The sequence below is a fragment of the Motacilla alba genome, chromosome 6, assembly GCF_015832195.1.
Source record: "Motacilla alba alba isolate MOTALB_02 chromosome 6, Motacilla_alba_V1.0_pri, whole genome shotgun sequence".
Lineage (NCBI taxonomy): Eukaryota > Metazoa > Chordata > Aves > Passeriformes > Motacillidae > Motacilla > Motacilla alba.
In genome coordinates this window covers 2354901-2375093 of record NC_052021.1, presented here as the reverse complement: position 1 = coordinate 2375093, position 20193 = coordinate 2354901, and the positions used below count along the sequence as shown (strand labels likewise).

Here is a 20193-nt window from a genome sequence, read left to right as displayed (position 1 = left end):
GGAAAAAAACCAGTAAACATATCTAGAAAGAAAAAAATTTAATAAGCATGTACATTAACCATTGCCAACCAATAAACTGAGTTTCAATAATTTGCTGACCTATTAAATTCAAACGCAGTACCTTCTAATACCATATAAAAATAAACTGTGTACAATAAAGATTCAACTATTCTACACGAAGAAACAAGTCTTTGTCCATCTCTGTTCCAGCACTGGACCAGCTGTTGTGTGCTTTTTTGGGAAGCTGCGGCAGGCTGGATGCTGTGTGTTTGTGTGAGGATGTGTTTTTGTGCAGGTGCCTCCACAACCCCTCGGAAAGCTCTTTCCAGAGGTAGATTACATTCCATCAAAATGCAAAGGCATTCCCACCTGACCACAGTGACCATTTTTGTGGGGTGAGCTGCCAGTTGCCAACACTCAGAGCGACAGTTGTAGGAGCAATTAGTGAGAAATCCTGCGCCTGAAATATGTTTTTAATAAACCATTCACTGGATATATTCAAATAACAAATAGATCCCTGCAAACCCGAGTCTATTTGCAGACAACTCGCAAATGAGAAAGGCTAAATTAATTGAATGCTCCAGCCACTGGGGATAATGGTCCAGCTGTAACAGAGCTCTCCAGATGTTTGTTTGCAGAAGAGTGTGCTTTCATAGGAGAAGAAAAACACTCATGGGTATATTAACTCAGGAACAAGTTTACAGCTGTGTGCTCGCACGCTCTGCCTCGCTCTCCCACCAGCCACTGTGGAGCTCTGTTCCAAGGTTTCCTCTTGCAATAAACAGCCTCTTTATTTCTCACTCATTGTCCTCTTGGCCATGTTTAGACATCTGTGACGTCCAAAGTGAGGCAATGGCCCTGTGAAAGCCTCCCGGGCTTCAGCAGAGATCAGCCTTGCTGTGCTCCAGCGTGTGCCACGTGTTGCAAGTACAGCTGGGCCGCTGCTGCTCGCAGCTCAGGCTGCTGCGGTTTGGCTTTTCCCTGGTTCTGGGGTGGGTTTGCTGCCCAGGACCATGCACTGGGAGCTGTATGTGGCTGCTGGGAGCTCACAGGGATGAGTGGGAGAGCCTTGCTCGCTGGGTTAGGTTTAATTCCATCCAAAGACTGGAGCTTTGCCCGACTTCTCCCGGAGGAGCTCGGCTTTATCGGCACACTGGAGTCATCAGTGCAGCGCTCTCCATCCATTTCCCTGGGCCTTGTTTTGTTCCTGTTGTTGAGCAGGCCAAGCTGGTTGTGAAGCCCTGTAGCTGAGGTGCCCCATTACTCACAGGGAGGGGACAGTGGGACGTGGGGCCGCTCTTAAACGTCTCTGCACGTCGGCGTCATTAATAACCACCGGCTCCTAAATAGCCTCATTTATCAACAAGCAATTTACTGCGTGCCCTGGCGGGGCTGCAGATAAGCTCCTGCCTCACACACCCAGGCACCACCTGCCAAGTGTCCCCCCACCTCCTCTTTGGCAGTTCAGAGGGACAAAGAGGGAGGCACGGCAGGAAATTCTCCACTGGAGCTGTCGCCAGCCCCGAGGAGCTGGGTTGTGCCTGGAGGAGTTGGGTTGATGGGCTGCATGTGTTTGTTTGTCACCTTTGAGGAGAGACTTCCGAGGCCCTGGCTGTTTCTCTTGGTTCTCTCAAAGGTTTTGTTGCTTTCGTTGTGGCTGCCCCATCTCTGGCAGTGTCCCAGGCCAGGCTGGACAGGGCTTGGAGAAATTTGGGATAGTGGAAGATGTCCCGGCCCGTGTCAGGGAGGCTGGAACAAAGTGCTCTGTAAGGTCCCTTGGAACTCAAATCCTGCCACTACTCTATGATGCAAGGAGGAAGAGGAGCAGGAAATGTAACCTTTCCGAAACCGGCTGCCTTGGGTTTCTGATTCCTGCCCTTTGCTCAAGTCCTGCTTTTACTGCAGCCATATCTTGGAGATCAGGAGGCACTAACTCAACTCGTGAGAGATAAATCAGGAAGGGATTTCGCTGCATCTCCATTATAACGAGGCAGAATTCATCACCCAGCGCATGTTTTGAAACCTCAGAGAGTTACGGCGACAGCCCAAGGCCGGCTCACTCATGGATCTGAGATCTGCAGACAAAACCTGACCGCTGGCACCGTTTCCTCTGCCTTGGGGACCTGGGTGCTCGTACCCAGTCCCCTTCGGAGCAAAACACCCTGTGCTATTTGGGCTGAGGATGGCTGTATTTTTGTTCCCCTGAGCCATTCAGAGAGCAGAGCAGCTGGGCAAAAGCTGTAGCACGAGCAGGGTTTGTACTCCCTGTGAGACTGAGAGCCTCGGGGATGGTTCAGCTTTTGTGAGGCGCAGATGAGATTTCAAACGAGACGTGAATGAATCCCCTTCACTCGCACGAGTGTAATTTGCTGACGGGTTTGTTTTGTTGTTGGCTTTTTTTCCCCCTCTCTCCCCCATTCATATTGATCAGCTCCTCAGCTCGACAGGGCTGCTAGTGGAGGAAGCAGTTCAGCAGAGGGGCTTTCAGCAGGGCCTGTTGCAGTGGGAAAAGGGGTAATGGCTTTAAGCTGGAAGAGAGTTGATTTAGATTAAGTGTAAGCAAGGTTTTTTTGACAGTGAGTGTGGTAGGGCATCTTGTTTTAGTGCTTTATCCCCAGGTCAGGTTGGACGAGGCTCTGAGGAACCTGGTCTGGTTGAAGACGTCCCTTGGCAGGAGGTTTGGATTAGAAGACCTTTAGAAGTCCCTGGGAACCTGGTCTGGTTGAAGATGTCCCTTGGCAGGAGGTTTGCATTGGAAGGCCTTTAGAAGTCCCTAGGAACCCACAGCATCCTGTGAATTCTCCATAAGCATTGCTAATGTGCCTGCCTTACAGTTCTGGGGGTGTCTGACACCACAGAGGTGTCCAGCAGTCCTGGGAGACCTACTCCGTGGGCATTGCAACCTAATGAACTTTATCTCCCACCTCATATTAATTGCAGAACAGCTTCTCTTTTCTAATTAACACGAAGCTACGTTACCTCGCCTGGCTAAAATGCAAAACACCGCACGTGTCGCCTTACTCATAAATCATTTATTTACACCAAGTAGCAAAGCACCTCATTAAATCGATTTCTGGGGTTCTGCTCTTCTCCTGTTTGCCCTGGTGTTTTTTCTAGAAAGTGAGATAAGGCCAAAGAGAAGCACTGAGCTCAACGGCTGCATCTTCTGGTCTCCCTCCTGCTTTCCGCGCTGAGGGGGAGGTGGCAGTGGGTGTGTGCTCCTGTTTTCCCAAGCTGAGACCTGTGACAGGGTTTCCTTTGGTCTAAGTTAGTTCTAAAAATGAACATTTTTGGAGAGAGTTGGGAAGAAGGCAGGAAAGAGCACAGGAAACACTCCTTGTTCTTTCTGGGCTGTTCATGATTTCAAAAGTTAATTAGAAGAGGATATTGTATGGATTTAGGGTTTCAACTTTGTGTCAGATGTGTTAATCAAGGCTGCATTAGCCAGGCTTTCCTGGAGGAGTCAGTGGGGAGGGTGTACCGAGTGTTTGGCTTGTTTGGATGTGGAGCAGTGCTCATGGAAGTCCTTGGCCACGCAGAGGGGATGGATTTTGCCTTCAGAGGTGCCAAAATTGGGGTTTGGGTCTCATGCAGCCAGTGCTGCTGGGGCTATGCCAGGGTTGATTTGCTATCAGCTTTTCCAGGCCAGTTTTAACAGCCCCCAGGCAATGCTGGGATGTTTCTGCTAAACCCCAGATTTATGTTTTCCTTTGCCCTTCCAGTTCATCCTGCCTCCTCCCACCCCTCCAGGTGACTCACAAAGAGTTGTTAGGAGTCACATGAAGGCAGATCTGAGGAGTGAGGCTGCCCCTGATGTTTGGGGTTTTTCCAGGATTCCCTTTCCCCAGCCTGCTGGGAGGGGTGTGGGTACTGCTGGAGATCTCAGTCTCATTTCCAGTTGGCAGTGCTAGGGAATGAAATACATTTTCCTGCTTGAATTGGAAGTGGTCCTGCCTCTTTTGGACCTGTGCTCCTAATGGTTGCCCTGTCTTCAGGAAAATTCAGGATTTCTAAGGTGCTAGACCGAGTGCTTTCCTGAGTTGATGGGACACCTCGTGCATTTACAGCTCTGCCATAAAAAAATTAAATTAATTTCGTGGGATTTCCCCCTTTGCTCAGTGCTAATTCTTCCCTCCCTCCCACCTTTTGTATTTATTCTCCGAGTTTACCAAACACGAACATTCTACTCCAAGAAGTGTAAATACTTTAATTTCCCAGTTCCCCGCTGCTCTTCTTGTTCTCTGACCCTTCACAGACAAAGGTGTGAGTGAACCGCCAGTTAATTTCCTTTAAAATTAGTGCCTTGAATGGTTGGTTCACCTGGTGGCAACAGGATCCCATCCAGGCTGGAGCCAGCTCCTCTCCTTCCCCCTCCTGTTGTGGGGATGAGGAGAGAAGGACAGATATCAATAAAAGTGAATGAGACTTTCTGACAGAGCAGCTTCTGTGAGGGAACTTTTTTTTTTTTTTTTTAAAGAAAAGGGTGCAAACAATGGATGGAGCAGAATTTGCATAAAACTCATTAGGAAAAAAAGTACAAGTTTCATAAATCTTGTGATAAATTAATGCTATATCGTTCCCAACATGATGTATTAATTTTAGGATCAAATGAATGGGTCTGTGATCATTCTTGGTAATTATGAGGCACCCAGGCAGTTTGGAGAGGAAATTATTTTTAAGGTTTTTTTTTTTAAGTGCTGGAACCCTTTTTTCACCAGAAATATCTTAACAGACCCAAACCCCTCCTTTTACACATGCTTCTTTTCTTATCTCCTGGGTGTTTTGGTGTTTGATTTGATTTTATTTACTTCCCTCTTTCATGCTGGAGCAGCCCATTCCTTCCCCAACAAAAGGAGACAAAAGCCCTTTCAGTTTTCAAAAATTCTCCATGTTCTCCATGGTCCCAGGGGTTTGTAGGGAAGGGAAGGCAGGAATTGCTGGATCCCAGCTGGAGCAGGCAGGGAGAAAGCACCCGGGGTGCTGCTGGTCAGGGGGTCACCCAGGGATGAGCATTTTTTGATTCCCTTTCTTCCAGGCAGGTTTGGAGGTGCTGCAGCAATACTAAGGTGCATCAGAGATTTTGGCAGTGTGAGAAATGATCCTCACTTCCAAAAAAATTTCAAAGGTTTATTAAAACCTTATCAAAATCACAACAGAAGACTGAATAGAGAAAATGTTACAGCACCAGGAGCAGAGGATTTTTTTTTTCCCCACCATGAGCTCACCCACACAATGGAGGTTTCACCTTTTAATCCTTTAGCCCCTCCCAAAGTTCTGTCCAATGATGGAGTTTTACTTCCTTAAATCTTGATTGGAGGTCAGATGTTGCCATAATAACAAACCAAATGTCCTCCCAAATGTCCCAAACCCAGGCCACCCCCTGATAACAGCACAAGGGGGGTAAAACAGAACTATAAACTATAAAACTTCTCCTAACAGATATACACACCATATTTGCCTTTTAATTGTGAGAGTCAACCATGGCATTGCCCATCCATCACACAGGGAAGGCCTGTGGGGTTTGTAGTGAGGGGAAGGCAGGAATTGCTGGATCCCAGCTGGAGCAGGCAGGGAGAAAGCACCCGGGGTGCTGCTGGTCAGGGGGTCGCCCAGGGATGAGCATTTTTTGATTCCCTTTCTTCCAGGCAGGTTTTTCCAGGAGGTACCGCAGCAATGCCAAGGTGCATCAGTGATTTTGGCAGCAACACCCCAGCCTGGCTGGAGAGTTTTGGTTTGTAAACCCCTGCCTCCAGCCCAAGGAGGTGCCAGTGAGTGAGCAAAGGATGTCACTCCAGGGATGTCACCTCCATCCCTGGAATCCTGGAATGGTTTGGGTTGGAAGAGACCTTAAAGATCACCTGGTTCCACCTCCTGAAATGGGCAGGGACACCTTCCACTATTCCAGTTTGCTCCAAGCCCCATCCAACCTGGCCTTGGACACTTCCAGGGATCCAGGGGCAGCCACAGCTGCTCTGGGCCAGGGCCTGCCCACCCCTACAGGGAAGGATTTATTCCCAGTATCCCATCTAAATCACCCTCTGTCAGTGGGAAGCTACTTCCCCCTGTCCTGTACCTCCATGCCCTTGTCCAAAGTCCCTCTCCAGCTCTCTTGGAGCCTCTTCAGGCCCTGGAAGGAACTCTAAAGTCTTCCTGAAGCTTCTCTTCTCCAGGCTGAACAGCCCCATCTCCCTCAGCTTTTCCATGCCCTGCAGAGACGCAGCACCAGCTCGGAGCCATGTGTTTAAAAAGTGGGTTTGGAGAGCTTGTGTGATAGCTGTGCTGCTTTAAGGCCTGCTAAAGGCTGATGGAGGGCACTTACTCTGTCTTAACCGTGTGGCTGTAGATGTTGACTTTAATGGGGAGGATGCCAGCAGCCAGGGGCTGCTTGCACAGCATCTGCCAGGAGAGCCTCAGGAGTTCTGTTGATTTTAATGATAATGTGAAGAGATTTCAATGTGCCATTGATATTTCCGTGTTTTTCCTCTCCTCATTTGTGTTGTAGAGTTAACCAAAGTGATCAGTTCTGAGCAAACCGGAGGAGCCCTCTGTGAATGGGAATGCTCAGCTCTTCTTTACTGCTGCTCTCTCTGTCTTAAACAGCTTTAAAAGCCCTTTTAAACAGCTTTAACACCCTTTGCACACCTCTGAGAGCTGGGGGTGGGGCAGGCAGTGCCTCTCTCTGAGGTTTACCCACTGGCTGTCAGCTCTGCTTACGGATTCTGCCTCCACACTGACTCCCCGCTTAAATAACCAAACGCAGCAGAGAAATTACAGGCTCTGTCTCGGAGCATCTGAGGAACAGGAGAAACTCTTCTGCTGTGCTTTTCGCTTCCCAGCTTGACAAACTCCCCCAGAAATGGTTTTGACTGCACAGATTTGTTTTCCCTCTTTCCTGTCACCTCTGTGTTTGGCTCCTTTCCCTCCCATGCATGACAGCAGCTCGTGGTTCCTGGACCAGCTGGTCCAAGGCTTTTTCCTCACACCATTGGTGAGAAAAACCCTCTTTTTCTGATGGCAGAAATTGCTCTTTTCTCGTTTATTTATTGTGAGAGCCTTTTTTTAAGAGGTGCTGGTGTCTCCCTGCTCTTTTGGCTAGCTCTGCAGTGCAGGAGTTGGAGTGGAGGCAGCCTTGGTGGAGGAGCTGGTGCTCCCCATCAGCGCTGGAAAGAGGAACGTGTAACACTGAGCTGGGTTGAATTTTAGGAGTGGAAACTTCCCTGGCCAAGTCCTTCTGGAAAGTTTTGGCTCAAGTGGTCGAGCCCATTCTGAGAAGGAGGTCAGGGAGGATCTGTTGAGGTTGTGCTCATGGAATGAGCTGCCAGACACTGCCTTTGGGAGACAGGCTTGGGATGAGGGGATGAGTGGCTCGCCCGAGGAGCTGGGATGCGCCTTTAGGTGCCCCTGAGTGTAGCTCCCAAGGGTTCAAGCTCAGCATGGTTGTGTGGCAGGAGATTTGCTGGTCTGGATCATCCAGGGAATGCAGGAATGGAGGTGGAGAGACCCTGGTGAGGAACGATCCTCGCTTCCAAAAAATTCAAAACGTTTATTAAACCTTATCAAAAAAAATACAACAGAAGACTGAATAGAGAAAATATTACAGCACCAGGAGCAGAGGATTTTTCCCACCATGTGCTCACCCACGCAATGGAGGTTTCACCTTTTAACCCTTCAGCCTCCCAAAGTTCTGTCTGTGGACTCCTTCCCTCTCCAGTGATGGAGTTTTACTTCCTTAAATCTTGACTGGAGATCAGGTGCTGCCATAGTGACAAACCAAATGTCCTCCCAAATGTCCCAAACCCAGGCCACCCCCTGATAACAGCAAAAGGGGGGTAAAACATAACTGAAAGTCTATAAAACTTAACAGATATACATGATATTTGCCTTTTAATTGGGAGAGTCAACCCTTGCATCACTCATCTGTCACACTCGGGATCAGGAGATGAGTGGCTCACCCGTGGAGCTGGGATGTGCCTTTAGGTGCCCCTGAGCATAGCTGGGTGATATTGGCAGGGGCTCAGGCTCAAGCATGGTTGTGTGGCAGGAGATTTGCTGTTCTGGTTCACCCAGGGAATGCAGGAGTGGAGATGGAGAGACCCTGGTGTGGAATGATCCTCGCTTCAAAAAAATTAAAAAGGTTTATTAAAACTTTATCAAAAATACAACAGCAGACTGAATAGAGAAGATGTTATGATGCCAGGAGCAAAAGATTTTTTTCCCCACCATGTGCTCATCCACACAATGGAGGTTTCGCCTTTTAACCCTTCAGCCCCTCCCAAAGTTCAGTCCAGTGATGGAGTTTTACTTCCTTAAATCTTGACTGGAGGCTAGGTGTTGCCATGGTAACAATCCCACCCTCCCAAATGTCCCAAACCCAGGCCACCCCCTGATAACAGCACAAGGGGGGTAAAACAGAACTATAAACCTATAAAACTTCTCTTAACAGATAGACACGATATTTGCCTTTTAATTGGGAGAGTCAACCATGGCATTACTCGTCTGTCACACCCTGGAGCCTGCAAGAGATGTCCTGAGCCCTCCTGTGCTTTGGTTGCACTCCCACACTGGCATTGTCCCATCCACATCAGGGGTTTTCTGTGCACACTCTGTCCCCAGCTCTGGGTTTGTCCCCTGCAGGAAACTGAGGAAGCCTCATTCCAAACACGGGAGCAGCTCCCACTTCCTGTGACCTCCTGCCTGAAACTAGATTTTACTTTGCTTCCTTGGCCAGGGAGTCACCATCCTTTTCCTTCACCCTCATTGCTCAGAGATTGCTGAGCAGCACAGAAATCTTGGCATTTCATCTTTTCGAAATCTTGGGGAAAGCATCTCCAGAAGAGCTTTCTACTTCTCCTTTTTTTTTTTTTTTTTTATTTTCTGAGAGGTGAAAGAGAGAATGAATTAGAGGCAAAGAAAAGGGAGCAGGTGACAAATGAGAAGGACAGGGCTGGAATTTCAAGACCAAATCCATCAAATCCCTGGTGTGAGGGGCCAGTCTGCTGTGATGAACTGGGCTAAGTGGAGAGGCTGTGCTGGGGTGAGCGGGGCAGGAAGGCAGGGCTGCTGGGGGAATGGAATGGGGCTGGGTTGCCCCGTCTCCCTCACAGGGAAGAAAGGGAGCCAAGGAAATATATTGTATTTGCAAGGCAGGAATGATGAATCAGATTCCATGTTCTCAGAAGGCTAATTTATTACTTTATTATACTATATTATAGTAAAGAATACTATACTAAACTAAAGAATACAGAAAGGATACTTACTGAATGCTAAAAAGATAATTATGAAAACTGGTGACTCCTTCCAGAGTCCCAGCACAGCTTGGCCCCAACTGGCCAAAGAGTCAAAACAACTCACACCAGAGTCCTATCAGGCAATCACCTTTGGGTAAACAATCTCCAACCTCATTCCACACCAGCACAACACAGGAGAAGCAAATGAAGTAAGAATTGTTTTCCTTTTCTCTGAGGCTTCTCTCGCTGCCTTTCAGCTTCCCAGGAGAAGCTGGGTGAAGGAATTTTTTCAGAGAATGTGAATGCCACAGAAATGTGGTGGAGGTTTTACTTTTGGAAGTAAAGCGTGGTGGTGGCCTTTACGTAAAGTGGGGGTACTAAAATGATTTTTAACTGATTTTCTGCTGGTTTAAGGAGTTAAAGAATGGCTATGGGGTTGGTTCCTCGTGCCAGCTTGTGGCCTTGGTGGAGAAGCCAAAATGTGGTGACTATGCCCACACAAGACCCAGAGCTCAGGAGGGGTGAGGACAGTGAGCTGAGGAGAAACTGGTTGTTAAAATCAGGATTAAATGTTAAAATCAGGATTAAAATGCTTTTCATATTAAAGCAGAGCTGATGCTTCAAGTCTTGAGCCCACAAGCCAAAGCAGAAATTCCTATTAACTCCACATGGGTATGAATCAGACCTCTTAAAAGAGAAGCTTATTAGGCAATTAATTAGAAACCTGCCCCTTCTGTGCCCTCCATCCCATCCCAGTCCATTCCTGCTGGCCTGGGTCAGCATCTGGCTCTTTCCCTGACCCTGGGGCTCTGCATTTTCCAAAACCTTCCAGGAGCTCTAGGATCCTTCCAGAGATTGAGTTTGTTTTTTCTCCCTTTTCATCCTCCTCCTGAAAGCAGAACCAGTGGAGATGAATCGGTGGGGTGCAGCCCCTTTTCCCACTTTCCTCCTTGGCAAAGTGGAAGGGCAAGAAAAATGCAGATGTTTACAGCTGCAAGCAAGGCACTGAGACCAGGGTTCCTCAATGGGATGCAAAAAGTGCCCCCCTAAAACAGCCAAACCTAAAAGAAAGTATAATAAAATCTGATCAGGAAGAAAACAACAGCAAAAAGGAAAAAAAAAAAAAAGGCTCCTGAGGTCAATCAAAGTTCAACACTTGGAGAAAGAAGAAAATCTGTGTATGTGTGAGAAAGAGGGAGAAGTAGCTGTGATTGAGAGAAAGGAGGCAAAGGGAGACAAGATAAATTCTGATTATCTGGTGGAATCAAGACACTTAACTGCCCTGTCTGATTCCTGAGAGGAAACAAATGGAGCCTATAACTTTGTACTGCAGGAAGATAATTTGTCCCTGTTCCCTCAGCCCTTGCTGGGGCCAGGTTGGCGCTGGGGCTGGAGGAGGCTTGAGCAGCATCTCCAGCACGACCCTGGGCAGAGATGGAAGGTGTTTTTCTTTGGGAGAGCCCTGAGAGGGGCTTCTGACAGATGTGCTGCAGCTCTGGCTCTGCATGCCCCGTCCAGGCTTCCTGATGATGGGGGAAAAATAGGAGAAAATCAATAAATACAATAAATACAATAAATCGGTGCTGAAGAAATCAATGGAAGGTAACCTGAACAAACTTTTGTCACAGTGGTGAAAGTGGTGAAGCTTTAATACCACACTCCTAAACTTAGGGGCAAAACTTGGAGCAAAGCAATTGTGAAGTCTCATTTCTCATTTCAGGCCTGTGTTTCTTCTTATCTTCTATTTATTTGTTATTTTTGTATTTTATACATGTGTAATACCTTTTTTTTTTTTTTTTTTTTTGTTCCTGAGCAAAGTTCTCTAAAAGTAGGATGGTGATTTCTGCCTGGCTGGGAGATAAGGGAAAGGGGGAAAGAGGTTTTGGTGGTTTTTAGGTTTTGGTGCCTCAGTTGGGAGGGTTTGTTTAAGATGAGATTTTTCTCTGCTCACACCCTTTCTGAGCTGTCCCTGTCCAAGCTCTAATGAAGTTTCTTGTTTCTAACAAATCAAAGCACAGAAAAGTTGAGGAATCTGTCAGTTTTGCTCCTTTTGGAGAGGAGGGTGGTCGAGCTCAGAGTGCTGTTTTCCATGGGTTCTACTCAAAAAACTGACAGGAACAAGACATGGAGCTGTGATGATGTGCTCTGCCCAGGAATGCCCTGCCACCTTCTCCAGGTTGTCCTGAATTTAGGAACTCAATTCCCTGACAGCTGGTGGTAGTTGCAGTGCAGAGAGAGAAGAGTTAAATGTTAATTGCTTGTTGATTTAGTTATTTATTTATTGCTACAACTGGGTTTGCAACACACAGACCACGAATATGATTAAAACTGGGTGGCACATGGTTTTCCTATTCAGCAGGAATTTTAAGACCCTTCTCCTTCCAAACTCCTTTTGGAGTTTGAAGGATTTGCTGTTCTGGAGCTGTTGATGTGGGGTTTTTGAATGGGATATAAAGGGTGGAAGCCTGTTCTCCTATTTAAATAAAACTGGGCAGAATAAAGAGACATCATCCTGGATTTATCTTGTCCTGGTTAGTGGCTTTCCCAGCCATGGGGCCTGTCTTCTTTTTCTCTTGAGGCAAAGAAACCTTTGCTAAGGATGGCTTTGAACATCCTCCAGCATAAAATCAAGCTGCTGCCTTGTGTTATATCAGGGCTACAAGGTCTGAGGAAGTGTAGGGGCTTGGTATCCGTGGGGTTGGCTGCACTGGAGAGGTGAGAACGTGGCAGATGAACACTCTGATCACAGGCTGGGATAAAGCCTCTTGTTTCTGTCTTTATCCAAAATGCCTTTGGTTGTGACCCATTACTCACTTGCACCTGTTGGTGGAAGGAATGTTTTTTTTTTTCCCAGTGGTTCATTCTAGCTGCTCCTTTTAAAACAACTGCTATTCCTCCTCCAAACAGGAATTTGTCTGGGTTTGGGCACTGAGTCCCGCTGTGCTTTCTTGCTCATTGCTCAGTATCACATTTTGTCCTCTCTGTGGATGAGCTCAAGATGGCCTGAGTCATCTCACTCTTCTTAGTCATAGATGAGGCAGTTCAAGCTTTTAAAGCCTTTAAAAAAAAAAAAAAAAGGAAAAGCATTTCTGCTAGCTCTTGAAATTTTGTGGCTTGTTCTTGCATCCAGTCCTGAAGGTGAGGCAGCCAGGCAAGCAGCTTGTAGCTCGGCAGCCTTGGCAGAGGCAGCTTTTTAGCCTAAAAGCCACTCCTGACTTCCCCAGGAGCCCTGTGGCTCTGCAGGCAGGGTGTGGAATGGCTCCTTGCATGCTTGGAGCAGGTTCAAAACATAAATTTTTACCAAAAGAGTTCAAATTTCCAAGGGCTTCACCTGGCTGCTGGGTCTTCCCTGTTATGGGCGATGCTGTCACCTGAGCTTGTACCAACAGCAATTTTACATCCCACTGTTATGTCCCCACTGAGGTTGGTGGCCTTGGGACCCGCCAGGCCACCTGGGTCCTCACTCAAAATGTTCTTCACCAATGTCCTAGGGCACTAAATTTTTAATCACAAAGTCACTCAGGGCGAAGGCAAATGCCTTACAGAAATCTATTATTTCTTCTTTATCTGCCAAAGTTGTACTCTCATCAAAGAATAAAATCAGGTTTGTTTGACAAGCTCTATTTTCCATAAAATCGTGTTGACTGGCATTAATTATGTTCCTATCATTTAATTCTTTATTAATGGAATCTCATATTGGCTTTTTCCATTATTTCGGCCGTGATTGATGGCTCACCAATCGATTGGGAGTTGCCCAGCTCGCTCTGCTCTCCAAGCTGTGCTGCTGCTTTTGCCCTCTGCTCTGCTGGAGCTTCCCTCACCTTCCCAGGGGGATGAAATTTGGGCATCTCCTCTCCTTGGCCAGGAGATCTGGGGGCATGGTGACTCACACAGACTGTGCCCCCCATCCTCAAATCCACGTGGCCAAGGAGAAATCTCATCCTCATCCCCCAATCCTCAAGGCCAGGCAGCCTGGGGAATGTCCCATCCTCATGTCCATCCAGCAGCCTTTTTCCTCCTGTTTTCTCCCCATCCTGCTGGGCAAGGCACGGAGAGCAGCTGGGTGGGACAACGGGCAGGCAGCCGTGGCAGGCTGGGAGAGTGCACAGAGCTCTCATGGAGCGGCCCAGAATGATCCAAGGAGGTTCTTGTGGGACTGAGATGGGGCTGCAGGGGTGGTGGCTGTCCCCTGCTCTTGGTGCTGTACCTGCTGGGGGTGCCTCTTGGCAGGAGGAGTGTGAGGGAGGCTGCTCAGCGCACGCCCAGGGGAGGTGCGGGCTCCTCTGTCTCTAGAGCCAGGGCTGAACCAGGCTGGCTTTCTCTTCTAAAGGCAAGGAAGGAGAGGATCTGTGGTTCAGCCCATCTTTGCAGACAGAGCAGTCAGACCGTGCTCAGCCTGGCTCCCCTTGAGGCACTGGAGCACCGTGGGTGTGATCCCAGGTCTGCCACAGACCTCTGCTCTCGGGCAAGCTGCGTGTTTTCAGCATTTCTTCTTCTCTGCCTCGTTTTGCTCAGGATTTCTTTCCTCTCTGTGTCTCCCAGGTTCCTCAGTGACACAGCTGCTGGCCCGGGACCTGGACAATGACCCTCTGGTCTTCGGGGTGGTCGGGGAGGAGGCCAGTCGCTTCTTTGCCGTGGAGAGCGTCACCGGAGTGGTGTGGCTCAGGCAGCCCCTGGACAGAGAGGTAAAGCTGGGGGAAAACCACCTCTGCTCAGATAAGTGGTGGCTCTCCATCCTCTGTGAGAGCTGGGATGGGTGTTGCTCCCTGGTGGAGGTGGGAATCTGGTGTGTGCACATTCCCTGGACACCCTGTCACTGTCTCCGGGTGAGTGGGGACATGGGCAATGAGCAGCCTGCTCTGGTTTCATCTGACTTGTTGGTTTTCCTGGGTGCCAGAATAACACCTGTGGGTCTGGAAGTTAAGGAATTAATAAGTGGAGGTGACTTACCAAGGAGCCAGGCTGCTCACACAGTCAGGGAAATGTGCAGGCTTCCTCTTTAAATCTCTTTGCCAATTAAATCCTCTACTATTTAGAACAGCGTGTCAAGAGATGTGAGGTATCCCTGCTTATTCAATCTCATCAAGACTTTTCATCCTCTTGTGGATTCAGGCTGCTGGATGCTAAATTTGGCAAGATTCTTGCCTCGAAGCTATTTCACCACCCCTATTTTCAATGGCAGCTTTGGTGTGTGAGGCTGGAATCCCATCCAGGTGCCTGCTTTGCTAAAACCTTGGCCCTTTCTGCATTCCGGGAGCAAGGAGGAAGCGATAGCAGGAAGACTGGGAAAATACGATGTGATTTGGGCAACGTGCTTAATTTCCCCTGTGCTTGTGCTGCCTGTGTTTAGTGCTGCCTTGGCCAGCAGCAGCTTGGGAAGATCAAACCCATTAACACACCTCCAGCATTCCCAGTCAGAGCCAGCCAGGCATTGGCATGCAGAGGAGCAGGGTGCTGGATGCTCTCAGGCTGGGGCTGGGGGGAAGGCCAAACCCAATTTCACAGTGTTAGGAGCGAGACTTTGGGAAAATAAAGTGCTTTTCTTCACCCCTCTCCCCTCCGCCTCCCCGTGCCAACAGCTGCTGGCGTGAGTCATAAATCTTCCCTCATCCAAACGCCTCCTGCCCCCCCATACTTCCCATGCCAGCCTGAAGCCCAGGAGGGTGATCAATAGATTTTAGGTGTCTTGTGGTGTGGAGGGTGGGGAAGGAAGGAGCTGGGCAGAGCTTGGGTGCGTGGATGGGCTCAGCTGATCCCAGGGGCTCAAAGTACCTGGGAGACAGTGAAGGCAGAATGGATGTGGGGAAGGTGTAAAGGACGTGAGAGAGCTGTAAGTGGCAATTCATGGTGGAGGAAGCAGTCAGAGGGAAGGGATGGAGGTGGGCAAAAAGCTGGGAGCAGAGAGCACTGGCCTGGATGCATGTGTTCAAAAAGGCAGGGGGGAGAAAGCCACTCAGGAGAAGTGGTGGGAAGGGAAAAGGAAGAGATCAATTCTTGTACTGTGGAGCAGAAAGAAGGGGGAAGGAGTCATAGCAAGGTAAATGATGCAGGAAAGGATGAACTAGAGAAAAAGAGGAAAGAGCAAATGTACAGAGGCAAAATGAATTTTAAAAGATTTTTTTTGTACTCCAATGAAGATTAGAAGGAAAACGGATTTCTAGAAAAACGGCAGGCCCTGAGGCTAAAGAATTGTGTTAAAATAATTTTAGAGACAGCAGTTGGTATGTGGAAGCTTCCTCTGATTATTTTATTGAGTTTTTAAAATTTAAATGCTCAACAGGTTGTTTCTTATCTCCTGCTTTTCCTTTCTTCCCTATTGCGTTGTCCCTGGTGGATGAGGAGGGGGAGAAGAGGGCTGAAAGGCAGGGGTGCAGCAGGGTGGGATGGCACAGGGAGCAGAGTATCTCCTCTCCCTGTGGATGGATTTCAGCTCCTCCTTCTGCCTGCCAGCACTGCCCCGAGGCAGGAGTTAGAAGGGGCTTTCCCTGGTTGTACTTCCCAGCTGTCTGGATGGAAATGTGGGAGCAGGAGTGGGTACACACCGTGGGGAGCTGTTCCCCAATCCCTTCTCCGAGATGAACTTCGCCCCTGGTGCAAGCAGAGCTCCTGCTCTGGGCTCTGCTGGCTGCTGCCTGTCCCTGGGCCGATCTCATTAGGAATAAATCAACCAGAGCTGCAGCATGCAGAGCCATTTCAAGCTGCCTTTTCCAGCCTTTCCTGCCTGATGCTGTGGAAACATCGAGGTGCTGTGCTCCAGCAGCTCAGGCAGGGCAAGGACAGCAGAGCTGGGAAGGGATTGCCAGGACTGGAGGGCAACAAAAAACACCAGCTGGTGGGCAGGTACCAGGTAGATGTGGCAGCCCAGTCTTTACACTGTTCTTTGGTAAGATAGGAGCAAAATTACTGCTAGTGGGAAGAAAATGGTGAGGAAGAGAAGGTCTGCCTCTAGTAGCAATATCCCCCTGCCTTGATCCCAAAAAAATTCGCTCTTTCCCACTTGTTGCTCACCCCAGCATCAGTGACTTGAATAGATCCCTATTGCAAGACGTTAACTCAGCTAAAGCAATAAGGAGCAGAGAGAACTGTGTGGGAATGTCATGGCATTTCAGCCAGTTCTCACTACACAGGCTTGTCCCAGGATTCCCAGCTGTGTGATAGCGAAGCTGGGAAGGCAGCAGCAGGATTTAGAGGTCCTCACTGAGACTGTGTTGCCTTGCCACGAGTCCTAAATCTTGCCGTGTTTTAAGTGCCCGGCTGCCAGTCAGGAAGCTGGTTCCTTAGCCCTGCATGCTCCTGCCCGGGGGCAGGGCGTCTCCCGTGCCTGTGGAACACACAGGAGCCCTGCTGGCATTCAGATCCCCCAGCACCTCTGCCCAGAGCAGGTAATGGCACTCCAGCACCTCTCCTGTTCTGGAAGGTCCTGGAAGCGTTTTGCGTGTAATAACGTTGGCTGAAAGTCCCCAGCCTGCCACCTGCAGATAAACGCCACAGTATCTTTAATTAGAGGTTTTTTTTCTTCTCTTTCCCTTTCAGACTAAGTCAGAATTCACAGTTGAATTTTCTGTCAGTGACAGCCAAGGGGTGAGTGTGACTTCTCATTTCATGGTCGGCGGCACGGGCGGAGGGGAGCAGGGGGTGTGGGTCACTTCTGCGCCAGGGGAGAGGGGTCACCCCTCGGCCCAAAGCCCAAAAACACAGCCACAAGCTGCTTTTGAGGCTCTAAATCCACAGCTAAAGCTGACACCCTGCTGCTGTCCTTGGGCCCACAGGTGATCAAAGGGACAGTCAACATCCAGGTGGGAGACGTGAACGACAACGCCCCACAGTTCCACAACCAGCCCTACAGCGTCCGCATCCCAGAGGTAGGAACCATCTCTGCCTGCCTTCTGCCTCTCCCCTCAGTGGCCACTCGTGCTCTCTGGTTGCCACCACGGAGCTGGCCACCAAGGCACAGGGCTGTCCTCTTGCCCTGGAGCCTCGTGGGGTTGCGGAGGATGAAACTTCTGGAAGTTACTGCCTGAAAATGGGCGGGAGCAAAGTGTTTGGGGTGTTGGGGGAAAGGGGTGGAAGAGGAGGTGTGGTGCTTTGGTGACATCTTTCCCATGACAAATGGGAAGTTTGCAAATGAGTGTCGATGAGGATCTGTGTCTTGTTCTCTTCCTTGGAGCTGAGGGCGTGCACAGCTCTCGTCACAGAGGTGACCTGAGGCAGGACTGAGTATTTCTCCAAATGCCTGAGTTCTGGCAGAGTGCTGCCCAAAGGCTTCTGCCCTGGCTGGTGGTTTCCTTCAACAGCTCCTTAGCAGGACTGGTCCCATGTTGTCCCTGGGATAAAATAGCTGGAGAGGGGCCACAGGAGATCATCTGGCCCAAGGTCCCACTGATCCAGCAAGAATTTTCGTGTTAGCTCGGATTGCTCAGGGCTTTATCCTGCCAAGTGTTGAATATCCCTAGGACAGAGTTTCCACAACCTTCTGCTGCTCTCTGTGCTGGCCACTGCAAGGGAGGTGACATCTGCTCATCCATCGGGGACAGCTTCTGCACCTGCAGCCTGACTTGGTCAGTAATTTATAGGCCTGCTGTGAATTTAGGCTTTAAGCTGTGGCTTCTGGTGCCAGGAGGAGAAGGTGAGGATATTCCATTTGAAATAGGGGGGTAGTAGAGCATTTGACGTGCTCCAGTGGAGGACTCCTCTCTTTGCAGCACAGCGCCAGGGCAGTTTTTCCCAGACACTTCCTCAGGGTGTGGCTGAGGTCCCGTGTGCGCTGTGTGTGTGTGAAATGAAGCAGCTCTGGTAACCGAGAGGTGCAAACGATTGTGTTACCAGGGTGTATTTAATATTCCTGCTGCTGCTGCCCTGCCGTGCTGGGCTGTGATCCCTCCCCATCCCTCTGCTGCGAGGATGAGGTTTCTTCATTAGAGCTGCTCCGTGATGTATGAGCCGGGAGCTGGAGTCTCATCTTTGCACCAAGTCACCTGAAACCTCCCCGTGAGAGTGACACTGGGTCACAGGCATTTCTGCTGCTCTTCAGAGCACGAGGGCTGGAGAAATGACTTGGCAAAACCCCCACCAGGTGCCCCCTGCTCCTGCCCGTGCTCGGGGCTCTGGAGCTGGAGGGTGGCTGTCGTGCCTTGCTGCTGCTCCTCCGGGTCGTGCTCTGCCTGCAGAGGTCTGCAAAGCAAAAGGAATGGCAGTGGGATGGGAGGAGAACAGGCTCCTCTCCCCTGCCCCCAGACTGACCTCTGGTTTTGCTGTTACCTGCTCTGTGAAGAGATGGAAGTGGGTTTCTGTGACTCCCCTGGGAATCAGGGCTGTGTTAAACACCAGTTTTTTATATACCTGGAGTATCTGTGCCACATCTCTTCTTGCTGATGGCTTCTGTGCTTGATGCCTCAGGGTTTAGCTTTTATATTTGTCAGATTCTGTGCTGTTTTAGTGGGTGGGTCTGGGCTTCATATGAGGGGATGGTGAGCTCTCTGCACAGAGCAGGGAGACAAAACAATTCCTTCTCTAGCTGGGCACCAAGGACAAATGATCCAAATCTCAGGCCCAAGAGGACAAACAATGTAGGCTGAAGAGAGAAAAACAAGAAGGATGGGAGTGCATGGGCTAAAGCTGGAATTGGACAATTAACTCCAGTATGCAAATGGAGCAGAACTTATAAAAGTGAGAGATTTTGTGACTGGGCATCCATTTTTGTGATCATTTTGGGTTCAGCTGGGGTGTAGCCCCGGCTGGACTCTTGTGCTGCCCAAGGTGGATCTACTGAGGCTTCCTAAGAAATCCCTACTTTATTCTTTAACTCTATCCAGCCTCTGTTCTAGGCCTCTGTTCTAGGCCTCTGTTCTAGCCTTCACAAGGCACCCTCCTAAGAGCCAATATTGCAAAGCTAGAGTTTTCCCCATTTCCAATATTAACCCGTGCCCGGCCTGGGGAGCAGGGAGGCCAAAGGTCCTGGTTTGGAATCATGGAATCTTAGAGTCACAGGATGGTTTGGATTGTAAGGGACCTTAAAGCTTCTCTGGTTCAGCTCCTGTCATGGGCAGGTACAACTTCCACTGGTTGCTCCAGCCTGGCCTTGGACACTTCCAGGGATCCAGGGGCAACCACAGCTTCTCTGGGCACCTCGTTTACCCTGTGCCACCCCACCCTCCCAGGGAAGAATTTCTTCCCAATGTCTAATTTAAACCTCCTCTCCTGCAGTTGAAGGCCACTCCCCCCCGTCCTACCACTCCATGCCCTCATATGTAGAAAATTAGGGCTGGCTGAGGAAAGGGAGCTGCAGGCAGGTGATCCGGACAAGAAAAATCTATGAAAGAAGAGGCTGAACCTTAGAGCCCCTCTGTGCTGCATCACACTGCTCTGCATGTGAGCTGTGGGTCTGCTGTGAAGGATTTCCAGCACTGCCTGGCTGTTTGGGGTACAGCGAGCCCGGTGTTCCCCCCATGCAGCCACCCAGCACTTGGCCTTGGGAGCTGTGCTCTTCTGGAGGTTGGCCTAATCTAATTACAAGGCAGAGCGTGCCAGCTTCCAGTTTCTGCCCGTGATCTTTAACCAAGGGCACCGATCAGAGGTAATGAGCCACAAACGCCTTGCTCCGCCAGCATCCTGGAGGCACTCCTGTTCTATTGCCAGGGAGAGAGAGCCTTGCTTTGCCAGGCACTGTGAGAGCAGGGGATGGGGTCTCACCACCTGCAGAGGCCCCTCCAAGGGCTGCAGGCTGTGGGGGGTGTCAGCAATAAACTTTTTCTGAGTGTGGTGGCGCAGCTCTCAAGGAGAAGATGTGCACTTGGCTTTGAGACCTGTGCTGAGCCACGAGTTTTCCTTGTTGCTTGTCCATGACTACTCTTAGCTGGAGGTGATGTGGCACGGAAAAGTGGTGGGGGACACAGCCATGGTGAGGGATGACAGGTCACCCCATGCTCCAGACAGCCTGAGGGTGAGCAGCGAGCGCACAGGTACCAAA

At 49.6% G+C, this 20193-nt stretch overlaps 1 protein-coding gene across 1 annotated transcript in view; it reads left to right on the top strand.

Moving 5' to 3' along the window:
* CDH23 (cadherin related 23) overlaps nucleotides 1-20193 on the top strand; it is a 182495-nt gene that overhangs the window by 30211 nt on the left and 132091 nt on the right. The window contains exons 4-6 of the mRNA XM_038140800.1: nucleotides 13770-13912; nucleotides 16761-16808; nucleotides 16997-17089. Coding sequence (XP_037996728.1) covers nucleotides 13770-13912; nucleotides 16761-16808; nucleotides 16997-17089 — 284 coding nt within the window. The remainder of the gene's footprint in view (nucleotides 1-13769; nucleotides 13913-16760; nucleotides 16809-16996; nucleotides 17090-20193) is intronic.